General features: G+C 42.3%; 1 protein-coding gene across 1 annotated transcript; it reads left to right on the top strand.

Annotated features, from left to right (window-relative positions):
* The first annotated feature begins 3,118 nt into the window (after positions 1 to 3,118).
* Positions 3,119 to 12,637, top strand: gxylt1b (glucoside xylosyltransferase 1b). The gene is made up of 6 exons (XM_076297421.1): positions 3,119 to 3,342; positions 4,114 to 4,245; positions 5,127 to 5,378; positions 6,844 to 6,967; positions 7,949 to 8,121; positions 9,944 to 12,637. The coding sequence occupies exons 1-6, from the start codon at positions 3,202 to 3,204 to the stop codon at positions 10,103 to 10,105; spliced, it is 984 nt and encodes a 327-aa protein (XP_076153536.1). The 5' UTR covers positions 3,119 to 3,201; the 3' UTR covers positions 10,106 to 12,637.
* The last annotated feature ends 1,051 nt before the right edge of the window (positions 12,638 to 13,688 follow it).

The following is a 13,688-nucleotide window of genomic DNA, read 5'->3' as shown; positions in this document are numbered from 1 at the left end:
ATTTTTAGACTTTAAATGGCCATAACCATTGATCCGTCTGATGCAGATGGTTCTAGATGTATTCAGAGAGCCAGGGTATTAAAGAAGGTGATTAAACATGTGCCTCCCAATTAGGCATAATGCATAGATAGAACTAAATTCAAGTTCTAAATGTGGTGCTTTGTGGTGACTGTCGTTTGCCAACAACAGTCTAGTTGAAGTCAAGCGGAATGTCATTTGTTGAAACGACTTGTGATTTTATTGCTGGCCTACAGAAGCCTATTCACAAAGGGGTGCAGTCCATGACCCTATTTGTTGGGTGTCTTTTAGGTTGCAAGTGCGACTTTGACCCTCGACTTTGACATCCTACACATTGCTATGAAACTGCCCTTTTTAGCCTATTACTTTGAAATGCTCAAATTTCTAAAGCACACTCAAATAGTATATTTACTATACACGTTATTAACCGGTATGCTATAGCATAATGACAGTACCGTTGTCTATAAATACCCTTAATGGCGTGTCATGTTTAAGCTCCAAATGGGCTTTAAGACGGGAGCAAGCCATGGGAATATCACTTGCTGGAGTCACCCAGGGGACGCCCCTCGCAACGCCTGAATGCGGTGGGGGATGGTAGTGTCTGTTCGCTTGGCACCTCAAGACTACTCATGGCGACTACAATTGCCATGAGCTTTTGTTGATCGGGTTGGCCTGTCTCTGATTCGGCTGTCATGAATCTGAGAGCTAAACCACAATTAAATAACCAAGATGCGGCGATACGTTCGTGTTCTAGCGTTATGCATAGTGTTTGCGATTGTCTCCGTGCTGTATGTGTTCAGCAATCTTTCCTCTTTGGGGACCTCCGTAGCCGTTGTTGGGGGTCTTGCTTTCTCACGACCCTCTTCACTACAAAGTGACGTCGGGAAGATAGCTAGGCGATGGCCGGAGACAAGGGGCCCGGTGGACCTGCAGGATTACAGGTAAGATCAAGTCTTAAAAACAGTGTCTAGTCCTCCTTAGCTCGGTGTCGTGTACAAGTGCAAACTGGGTCGCAGAATTATTTGCTGTAGCCTACAGGGATGCAACCCCCAAGGGAGCAAACTTGGGAGTGAAGTGCAGTGGACCTACACAAGAAAAGTAAAACCACAATGTTACAAGTAATGTTAAGCTGACCGAACGACATGGCATAATACTAGTTAGAGTATCCCAAGTCTGCAGCGTTACAATGTTTACGATGCATCCCCGTCAGAAAACTGGTCGAGCTCTCATGTATCGGAATGCCTTCCTAATGGCTAATCTTACAGCTAACTAGTATCATAGTACGCCTACTGACTCACTTTGTTGTGCTACTCTGGTTCAAACAGTGGCGTGGTGCATATGGTTAAGGGTGTTTAATTGATCTGTTATGAAATAACTGAAAATGTCTGCCACTGGGATGTCCATATGTAAACCATGATGTAAACACAAGCCATATCCGTTTGCCGCTCGTTGTGGTCTGCTTGAGGGCTTGAGTTAATGTTACAGATGGAAATAGAGATTACAACAGCTAGCCCAGATTTAATATAATCCATAAACTAGAGTTAAAGGTATACTGTACCGTGCCAAATAAATATAAAACATATTTTTGCTACTGCCACTTCATCAGCCAGTTTCATTAAGTGTGGAGGATTTGAGTGACTGTCTGTTTTCATTAGCCTAAAATCGTGACGTAGCCTTTTCCTTTTGAAGTCTTGTTTAGAGGGGCCTCACACCCTGGTGAGAAACTAACACAGGAATCATCCCCAGTTTTCACACATATCTGAATTGTGTCACATCCTCGCCTGGTGCAGTAATGTTACTAGAAAGCATCAATGAACTACACAGAGTGCAACCCTAAGTTGTCGCAGTAACACAATTTAAATGGAAATCCCAAAATAAGCAATACAATTTGCATTTGTAATACATGTGTTTTGACAGTAGACTATCCTCACGAGGGAGTTTTAGAATGTCAAGACTGTGCAGCTCTGTCAAGAAGAAGCCTTGTAGAAGGCCAATGTTCTTCGGCTCTGTCCTCTGTAATTCATGGTAAACTCTGCCCCCTCGTGGTTTGTCATATGCTTGCACATCCGACACATCTGACTGACTGGCAAGCATTGACCAGATCATTTATCACAAGTGAAGGGGTGAATGCAAAATGGGCTCAGGCTATTATGGTGATTGATAAATCATGCAAATGAAATGGTGAAACCTGAAATAATTACTACAGCAACCAATAGTGTTCGTAAAGGCTACCCCTATTGCATGTGAGACGTGGATCTTCTCCTGGGCTTTTAAAGTATATTTTTGGGCTTTTTTTGCCATTATTCAGTTAGAACACTGAAGACTGACAGGATCGGGAAATGACCGCAGGTCGGATTCTAACCTGGGTCCCCGTGGACACGCGGTCCCAATTGTTGGGAGGCATATGAAACCCCTCACATGCACCGAGTCTGCTTATCAATGTGATTCCTTATCGATTCCTGTACCATTTGCTGAACACTTATAGGATGGGTTTGAGAGTGGTTGGCTTTGAATGTCTAATTTAAAGTGGTTTTAGAGAATGAATACCAAGTGTGCAATATCAATACAGAAGTTGAATGCTTTAAAATTTCTAAAAAAGTAAACATTTCTAAAACAAAGCTTTGTATTGGAATCGTTAGTGGAATCGTTAACGTGTGGATGTGCATGATTCCGATGGATCGGAACGTTTGGAACTGGTTCCATACCGATACCTGGAACCGATTCCCAAGCCTAGCGTTGATGACGCAATTCTCGCCACGCGCCGTGTGCGTGGGACACAGATGCGGGAGCATGTCACAGCCTTTAGACATAGTAACAAAAACAATCCAGAGGCTTTTCCCCAGACACATACCAGTGTACACCAGTTAATAACTATGCTTTTGTACAGTGTACACCAGTTAATAACTATGCTTTTGTACAGTGTACACCAGTTAATAACTATGCTTTTGTACAGTGTACACCAGTTAATAACTATGCTTTTGTACAGTGTACACCAGTTAATAACTATGCTTTTATACAGTGTACATAAGAGTAAGCCTGTAGGCCTCCATGGTAAGGAAAGGATTAACTAATTTAACTTTATGCAGGCAAGGTGCTGGTGGGGACACTGGCTCCCCCTCTACTCCCCCTACCCGTCCTCCTCCATCTCCTCCTGAGAGGAGGCGCGGGCGTGAGGAGGAGCCCATGCATCTGGCGGTGGTGGCGTGCGGAGACCGGCAGGAGGAGACGCTGACGATGCTCAAGTCTGTAGTGCTGCTCAGCGCAGGGCCCATGAGCTTCCACGTCTTCGCCGAGGAGCAGCTGCACCAGGGCTTCAGAGATGAGGTGAGTGAGTAGCAATAGGCTAACTGGTCTAACCCGCTTCCAGTGAATTATGCTAAGCTAGGCTAACAGGCTTCAGAGATGAGATTATGTGAGTGGCAGTAGGCTAACTGGTCTAACCCAATTCCAGTGAATTATGCAAAGCTAGGCTAATGGGATTAGGAGATCAGGTGAGTGAGTGGTGTTGTCTGGGGTCTTGATGGATTGATTGACTGATTGATTGATTGATTGATTAGAATTCTTTATTGATGGTAGATAGTGTACAAATCAATCAATAAATACAATATCTTCAGAGATGAGGTAAGGGGGTAAAAAAGACTGAAGCACGGCACTCTTCTTGGTATAAGTAAAAGCTTTATCAGTAGGCTAGTTCATAATAGAACAGATAAAATCTTGGCAACTTGTATCGGACAATATGGCCTTCATCAAGGCAGATCTCTCTGTCTGTGTTGTCTTCTGGTCTTGTGAGGCAAAAATCCCCAAATTATACCAGTATATCGGTATACCAGTTAGCCTCCTTTTTAGAAATCTATAGGCTAACTGGATGCACAGAGAAGAGAGTGGTATAAATTGTCTTATCTAACTCAGGGGTAGACGGCAAATAAGCTAAAAAGCTGGCATCTAGAGCTACTGAAATGGCAAGTCCTAAGCATAGACTTAGCATTGTTAGCATAACTGCTAGCAAACATTAGCTAAGTTAGCTAAGTAACATGGTTAGCATTGTGGTACTAAGTGAGAAATTCAGCATGTCTGTAACCTTTGACCCTCATGCAGCTGGACTCCTGGCCCAGTCTCCACCGGTCCAAGTTTAACTACACCATCTACCCCATCAGCTTCCCTGGAAAGCATCAGGACGAGTGGAAGAAACTGTTCAAGCCCTGTGCCTCGCAGAGGCTCTTCCTGCCGGTAAGGCCCCCTGGTGGACACACATGGTCATACTGTGGTATCTATCCCATCAGTGGATGATATTTAACAGATTTAAGGTTGTATTAAGTTAAGTGGAGGTCAAATAATTTAAAGGCCCAAAAGTGAGGCTCCTGTCATTTCAAAGTAAACTTTCTTGTCATTCAGACCATTCAACAAGGAGTGCACAGTTGAACAAAATTGTATTTCTCCAAGCTCAATGTGCAAACATAAAAGGAAAATTTGCATATGACAATAACAGATATATAAAATATATGCAAAAACAAACAAAGACAAAAAATGCACTATTGTATTATTGCACAATGTAATAAGAAATGTAATTTTGACACTGCACAGACTTGCATACACTTTCAGAATGTCAAAGAGTAGGTGGCTAACAGGAATGAAACGTAACTACAGACTGCCGGTCGTGTAATAAGTCTTTTTGTATGCTGCATTGGTATAATATTCAGCATTTTGTATTGCAGTTTAGCAAGAAATAACAATAAATAAAACTGTATTGATTGATGATCAAAAAAATGTAGGATCACTATCTTAGACTATCTCTGTCCAGTTTTGTGTTAACTGGTCCTCCACTCCCCTCCCCCACACACACGCGCACACACACACACGCATACACAAACACACATACACACACACACACGCACGCACGCACGCACACACACACACACACACACACACTCACCTCCCCTCCCCATACACACACACACACACACAACCCCCCCCCCCCACACACACACACACAAACACACACGCCCCCCCCCCACACACACACACACACACACACACACACACACACACACACACACACACACTCATCTCCCTACACACCTCTCTACATGCGCACACACACACACACCCAGATCCTCCTGAAGGACGTGGACTCGTTGCTGTACGTGGATACGGACATCCTGTTCCTGCGTCCGCTGGAGGACGCGTGGGCGCTGCTGTCCCGCTTCAACGCCACGCAGCTGGCGGCCATGTCCCCTGAGCACGAGGAGCCACGCATCGCCTGGTACAACCGCTTCGCCCGACACCCCTTCTACGGCACCACCGGGGTCAACTCCGGGGTCATGCTCATGAACCTCACCAGGATCCGCGCCGCCCTCTTCAAGGTCAGAGGTCACATGGGTAGCTCATCAGGAGTCCTCAAATTATGTATGAGTGTGTTTACCTGCTTCGGTTTTACTTTAAGGTGTTGTGTGATTGATTGATTGATTGATTGATGTGATCAAAACATATTAGGATTGATATCTGCCCTGTTTTGTCCTATATAATACTAACTGTTCCTCCACCCCCCCCTCCCTCCCCCACATGTATGTGTGTATATTTTAGGAGGGCCTATTTTTTAGAAGAGCCTATGTAGCTGATGAATCTTGAATGCATTTATAGTTTTTGTATGCAATTTCTCTGACACATTGACTTTACTTTAAGGAGGGGTATGACATGCCATAACATAACATAATATATTTTTTTTACATTTTATTTTCCCATGTAATGGCGTTACCATGTCACAAGAGGGCACAGTTGTCATGTGAAGAAATAGTAATTGTGAATAGCTGTACCTTTTAAATGTTTCTGTTGTCTTTCAGATCAAGGATGTCTATTTATTCATTTCTTTTGATAACGTCTCCGTGCATTTATAATGCATTTACTTATTCGGCACACACAGCGGCCAATTATTTTCTATGAGTCAATGAAGAGAGACTTTCAGTCATGTATAGTAAAGGGTTTAAAAGTATTTTTGCTCTCTGAGAAAGGACTTAGTGGTGGCTTGAAGAGAGGTGTGTGATTGTGAATATGGGAAAACCAATCCTCCTGTTTGTGGGGTTCTGTCATTTTTGACCTGAAGTGTTTGAGGTTTTTGTAAACTCAATGCTTTGTTACATACAGAACGGCACCAGAGCTTAGAGTTCCCACACAAATTTTAGATTTCAAAATAGACATAATTGCATATAACCTCATTGAAAATATGTGCTAAATTCAGACACAGACTGTGTTTTGTTTACCTTCTTTTAAAGGTGCTCTAAGCGATGCTGGGCAACGTCACTTCTGTTGACTTTCAAACAAAACAGAGAGCTAGCTCGCTACTTCCTCCCCCTCCCTCCTGTGCTGCTCCCGTGCAATTGAAACTCTTCTAAACGCGCATCTCATCTGTGATTTGCTGGAACAGTTTGTTATGTTTTCATGGACTAGGTTTGCCCAGGTTGTTTTTGTTGCCGTTCTTGGAGCCTGGGCTGTCCAACGAGATCATTTTTTTACAGTGTATTCAAGACACAGACAGCTAGCGGTTGGTTAGGGGCTGTTTGCAGTAAGTGACATAAAATATTTTAGCCTAAAAGAATGTGTGGCATCACTTAGAGAACCTTTAAGCCCTACTAAATGCTTGGCACACCCTCTCTAGAGAAAGTGTTGTGAAACCGTTGTTATATGTTGTTAAACCGTTGTTATGCGTTGTTAATTATGCTCTTGGCTATGCAAATAGAATGATAATTATGTAGAACTGCTTTGCTAACTTCAGTCACAGGTCATTTCCTTGCTTCCTCACCCCTGTGTCTGTTGTTTTCCTTTCGGAAACAGAATGACATGACGTCCGTGGGCCTGCACTGGGGAGAGCTCCTGTTGCCGCTGTTCCACAAGTACAAACTCAACATCACATGGGGAGACCAAGACCTCATCAACATCATCTTCCACCACAACCCTGGTAAGGCAACAACAGTGCTTTTCTAGGTAAAGCGCTATACAGTGAAGGGGGTGGGACCCTCACTACCAATGTGTAGCACCCGCCTGGGTGATGCACAGCAGCCATTTTGCACCAGAATGCTCACCACACACCAGCTTCGGGTGGAGAGTGAGGGACTCAAGCAGCCAAGACTCACCTCTCTTTCTCTTCCAACACCTTAATATAGAAATCACTGTTATGATAATAACAATAATTTTCATTTAATTACTGGCCTAATTGTCTTAATAGCAGCCTAGCTATTTGTCCATTTGTTAGCGCTTAGTAATTGCTAAGAGACATTGAGATGACATTTCCAGTGCCTTGTACACATAATTGATGTCAACAGACAGCGATTAGTCCTAATGTTTATTTTTGAGTGTGAATTTATTTAGCAAAAAGAACAAATCCTCTATTTAAAAATACCACAGATGTATCCAAATCTTCTATTAATCACCATGTCCACAATTGCTTGCAAAAGAACTATTGAACGGAGTCCATTAAAATGGTTGAGGTTAATAATATGTTGAAAAAGTACTCTTGCAACTTAATTGCTTTCAGTGACAGGGTCTGGAAGTACAAGTGCTTCAACAAACAATATTAGAAAGTTTTCAGAGCAGATATAGACAACTTTATCTGAAGTTTTTCCCATGCAATGTATACAGCATGTCCGCGTGGGTGCCCCTTGGGAATGAAACCCAAGTTGTGTTGGTGTTTTTAGCACTTTGATGCACTAGCTACAGAGCACCGCTCTGGCAGTAGCTAGCATACCATTTATGTTATATGGTGCTCATAAAATGGCAGTCACCATTTGTATTAAATCACCTATTTATGTATAGTATACTGAGCCTCAGGCTGTCTTTGCACACGTACACTGTTGTTTGACCCTTTTTTCATCTTGAGGAGCTGCAGATGATTTCTTATATATTTTTGTTTCATTCTGCTCTATGCTTCTGTGTTATGCAGAAAACTTGTACGTCTTCCCATGCCATTGGAACTTCCGGCCAGACCACTGTATCTATGGCAGCAATTGTGATGCTGCCAAACAAGAGGGCGTGTTCATTCTCCATGGCAACCGAGGAGTGTTCCACGACTCCCGGCAACCGGCGTTTAGAGCTATCTACGATGCTATCAGAAAGGTGAGACTAAACCTTATAAGATATTTCCTATGCAATAAATATATCGGCCTTGCCTTCATTTTCAATGGTGGAGTATCTAACATGAACAACTTAAGCTGATCACACACAAGGCAACTTTTTGAGCAATGTTGCTGGGCAATGTTCCTGAGTATTGTGGTTCTGGCACCTTCCCATTGATATTGACCACCATTTATTTTTCTAAAGAACTTTAATCATCAGTAGGGCAATTTTCATGAGCATCCAATCAAAACGCATGGAACTGGTTATGTGGTTGCCCAGCAACATTGTTCAAAAAGTTGCCTCATTTATCATCGCCTTTACAGATTTCATATCATTTAATTTCATTTCCATATTGTGTAGATTTCACTTTCATAAGAACCTCAAAGATCTTTAGAGGAGTCATTTTCTCTTCATGTTGTTTTACGAGTGTTTTTGCGAGTAAGGTTTGACGATCAACGGGTCAGGATGTTATTCATCACATTAGATGCTATCTAACTGCTTGATTGTAAAGAGAGGTTAAGGCAAGGATCACATTGACCAGCAGGCAAGGGGCAGATTTCCTATTGTTCACAATACGGTTTAGCAGCAGAAGAGTTAGAGCAGCAGCGCTACGCTAGCAGCAAACAATTTGAACGTTGAACTCGGTTGGCATAAGGCGAGGCAATTGAATGTAGACTGTTCTTGTATCTTAGGAACATAATAGAACTCATTATGGTCTGAGCATTGCGTTACGCTTTACCGCTGCAATTCCGTTATGTCCAAATGTGATCCCTGCCTAAGAGGGGTGGGCAATAGGGGACACGGAGAGTGTGACCGCTAACTGCCATGAAGCCTGAGAATAATTGCTCTTTTCCGCATTCACTGCACTTCATGGGTTTAGTGTCCTTTCAAATGCGGTAGTGATGTTAGTTGATAGTTGATATAGTTGATATAGATGATAGTTTTATATATATACTTTGAAGATGGGAAAACTAAGACAGGCACAGATGCAGACACTCACACACGGGGAGGAAATGGGTGGGACCGAAGGGTTCGCTCCTCTCCATTTTGGGCGCGCACACACACACACACACACACACACACACACACACACACACACACACACACATTCCTTTGCCCTCCCTGCTAATAAAGTGACCCAGCAGCCGTCTCTCAGTGTAAAAGCATAAAATCAGGGTCTGGCTGGAGCTCGTAAAAAGACCCTCTGAGTGCTTATGCTACACACACACACATGCACACACACGCACACACACTCGCATGCAGTGGATAGTGCTCCATCAGCCTCCCACAATCAATACATGCTGGACAGTAAATGGTGGTTTATGGCAGGAGATGTGTCTGGGTCCTCGTAAAAAATGCCACAGACATTGCAAGGCCAGCAGCATTCCCCCAAAACCCACAGACACATTGCGACACGTAAAAAAACACAAAGCCTAATCCTTTCTGATTTCCTGAGAGCATCATAAATGTGCTTTCATTGTTTTGTGCATGTGTGTGTGTGTGCGTGCATGCGTGCAGTTCACTGTTTTCTTCCACAAGGCTTTGACAGCAGAACTTGGTTGCACTGGGGAAGACGCAAGGCTGTAGCTTTTGCAAAAATAGACAGAAAAGTTAGAAAAGACTCCCCCCCCCCCCCCCATTTGTCTTTTTCTGCCTATTTTTCCCCTCTGCCTTTGTGGCTTCAAGACAAAAGCATAGTCAGAATAATTTTCTGCAAAATGTCACTCATGAAGACGGCTAATTAAGTCTCCCGATTTCTCTTCTTTTCTTTTCTGCCCTCTTTCTTCTGTTCTCTTCTTGTTATTCTGCCCTTTCTCAACAGTTCCCTTTGGAGCAGGATCTGGTGAGCTCACTCCTGCTTCCCTTAGAGATCAAACTGAACCAAACCACTCACACGTACTGTGGGAAGGTCCACCACTTGTTCACACAGAACTTTGGGCCAACCTTAATAGACCTCCAAAGATCCAGAGACCCAGATGGATGACCTGAGGAGGAAGACGAGTAGAAGGAGGAAGGAGATGATTGTTGATTGCTTCCATCTGTTCACCCCTATCACATCCATGTCCTCCACCGTGAGAGACATTTTTTTTTTTTGTTACATGACGTGGTGGAAGGTCAGTGTTCGCCAGTAAGGCAGTGTCTTTGTTTTGAGAAGATCTGAATGGATATGTACTGTACGTGCACTGACAGACACATGCAAACACACAGACGGCCACTAATACGTAAAGATCTGAACAAATACTGAGAATAGTGAGGATGGGACTAGTCTTCTAACTGGTCTTTCATTCAGGTGTGATATGAATGAATGTTGATGTAACATGGACTGGTCTATCTTAGACATACACTTCATGAAAATGTAACCAGATCAGAGTGAACAATTAGTTTGTTGGACTGGTCAATATGTATGTTTTTTTTTTTTATGGTGGAGCTCTCATTAACCCTTAAGCGGGGGATGTTGGAAATTGAAGTATATCTGGGAAATGAAGATAAATTTCTAAATGAAATTTTAGAACCTTACATTGTGAAATGGACTCCAAATTGGTCTTGCACTACTTAGACCCCTACAGCGGTCCTGTCGTCACTGACTATTGTATTGGGGTGCGAGAGGGGGCCATTGAGACCCTGTGAAACTTGCCTCTCCACAGAGTGTGGAAAGGATAAAGGGAAATCTCAGTTGTCGGAAGCACACAAACACTTTTATCTCACGAAACCGCCACCCTTTAAAATTGAATTGAGCTGCTTTATTTCAAAGGTTTAGTGAAGGCCAGTCTTTTTTGACCCTTGGGACAACGGGAAGTGTAGAAGAATGTTAAGACAACACAAGGTTTAAATGTTGTATCTGTGAAACTGATATATGTGCAACTGACCTCAAGAATTATTTTTGCATACCTTGAGGTCTGGATGGATGTAGAGCCGTCCTGAGCAATTGGATGTTCTATAGTAGGTTAGTGTAACGGAGGCGAACTGAGCTAGCATGCTAGTTGCCTGTGTAAATCCTGTAAAAGCGTTCGACTCCCATGCCGGTGTGTGTGTTGAGGCGGCAGGTTCTAGGACCGTGAGCAGCAGACGGATTACGACCTCTGTTACATTAGCAAAATGAAAAGTGCAGTGTTGATGAGAGGGGAAGAGTATTTTCCTCCCTTGTGGGGAACATGTTGGTTTCTCCAACTGATTCTTGTGCCTTGCCATGGATGATTATCTGATGTGTCGCAGGCTTTTGGTGCCATAAACAGAGCTGGATTATTTTAACATTTCTGTGCCAAATATTTGTCGCTTGTGACCTTAATTTTAATACTGGTGGTTCTGTTCAGTTTATTTTGTGACATGGCTTTAAGAATCCAAAGACATTATCCATGAGAAAACATCACGCAAAAATACAAATGTCCTGTTTGTTCAGCTTCCTGCTCATTCATGACTACCTCTGTTGTACACATCTACTCGGATGAATAAATGATTGTGTTGTGGAATGGTATTGCTAATTAGCTTCCGCATGGCAAATGAATGCATCTACTGGTTTAGCATACCCATTTCCAGGACAAATTAGCTAATAGTGTTAAGACTGCACAGTGCGGCCTGTTGCTGCCTCTACTTTTGTGAAGAGACAGGATTTTATGGAAAGCGCTCTTTTCATAAGGTGCATCAGCTATATGGATGCAAACACGTTGAAATACGCAACAAGGGTTTGATGCGTATTTGCGTTATAAAATGTCCTGCCAAATTTCTTGTGATATGATGTGAGCACAAGTGCTATGTCATGACTTTCCAATGGGGCCCATCGTTTTGTGTGCCTTGCATAGATTATGAGATGGCTTTTCAATACATGCATGAGTCTTGTTTACAGCCTACAACTTTACAAGCCTCATTTACAACTGCTTCTGCGTGGCGTGCGCAGACTATGAAACTGGCCTAGTAATGTACTTTTTATGTCGGTGTCCATAAAGCATGTATTCAGAAAGGGTTATAAAGCCTTCGTTCAGAAACCCTCATGATTGTTGACTGCACTGATTGTCTTAATCATTGTTTACCTGATTGTTGTCATGACTGCACTCCTAAAGTGTTCTAATGTTCTGACGCATGAGCCCTAACATCTTGAAGTTTCACAATGATCATCATTATCAAAAGGCTTGTTATACTTTACGAGTGTATTCAGAAATGTATAAAGAATAGATCAATGCCTACATAGTGTACACACTTAATGTGTGACATGTTACACATATGCCAAATCATTATGAAGAATTATGAATACTTCATACCGTAATCCTTTATAAATGTCTTAATAATGCTTACTGGATACTGAGTTACAAAGCTTTTTTATCTCTAATGTAACACATTAAAAGTTACACGTTTTCACTTTTTGGTGAATTGTTTTGGTAGCTGTTAGTGTGCTTCATTGTTTTGGGGCACCACAACATGTACTTTATATTTTTAATTATTTCCAGCTTTTTTGGAAATGTCTTTTAGTTTTCTTTTTGTTTTCTTTCAAATGTATCTTGAAAGAAATAGTATCTTTGTTTTAAAAGAATTGTGTATCAGAGTTTAGGTTAACATGTTTTCAAAATTATTATGTACATTTTTGTGGCAGCTACTATTTTTGATTTTTGTCTCTTTGTTGTTTTAAGTGTTTCAAGATTCAGTATGTGTTCAACAATAAAATACAATGAGTTCTCCAAAAAACGCACAGTTTTGCACATCACATTATTTTTGCATTTCAGTGACGTCTTCCCAGGGCTCAGAAATAAAAATGTTTTGTTAGTTTACATAAACTACATGAATGCAATAAACAAATCTAAATAGCAATGTGTCAAACATGATGTGATTGACATTCACTTCCAGTAGGTGGCGCTGCTTTTTCATGAGACATTGAATTTCATGATTGCAGGTGATGCTCATGGCACTCTGTAGAGCATAGACTACATTATGCAGACAAGCTGTTGAGCTGTCAGTCAGCCATGTTGGTCTTTGAGACAAGCGCATCTTCAGCACCCCTAGTGTAACTATTTTTAGAACAACTGGAAGTCTTGCAACTTGTCCTGCTTGTTTGTTCTGATATACGATCACAGGACAAGACAGTTTGGACAAGAATAACTAAATGTCATGACTGATAAGGATTCCTCACCGCAGTACACAGTAAAAATCAATGCCATCGACTTGACTTGATTCCTGAAATGACGGGCATCCTTGACAATAGAGCCAGCGAGCACCCCACCGTCCCAACTCATTTCCAGTAAAAGTGGTGAAGCATCTGCTAATTTATTCCATGGGGATGGGCCTGCAGTCAGATTGATGGGACTTTGTTATGGCTGTTCCACGTGGATCAATGTAACAGGCTTGTAATCTGTGGCAGTAACAGGGCCACCTGAGACACAGGTCTCTCCACTAGTTTGGGACATTCAATAAAACCCCTACTATAAAGCCATAACAAAAGCTGAGTGTGTGTGTGTGTCTGTTTGAGCGCATCTGTGTGTAGGGGTGTATGTGTGAATGTGTGAGTGTGTGCGCGCATCTGTGTATGGGGTGTGTGTGTGTGTGTGTGTGTGTGCCATTTCTAGTGTGATTGTATTGACAGT

The sequence above is a fragment of the Alosa pseudoharengus genome, unplaced genomic scaffold (assembly GCF_046254945.1).
Source record: "Alosa pseudoharengus isolate Yale_2024_CS ecotype anadromous, Long Island Sound unplaced genomic scaffold, YU_APseudo_1.1 YU_APseudo_1.1_scf_20, whole genome shotgun sequence".
Taxonomy (NCBI): Eukaryota; Metazoa; Chordata; class Actinopteri; order Clupeiformes; family Clupeidae; genus Alosa; species Alosa pseudoharengus.
The sequence above is the reverse complement of the archived record's forward strand: the minus strand, read 5'-3'. Positions and strand labels throughout refer to the sequence as shown.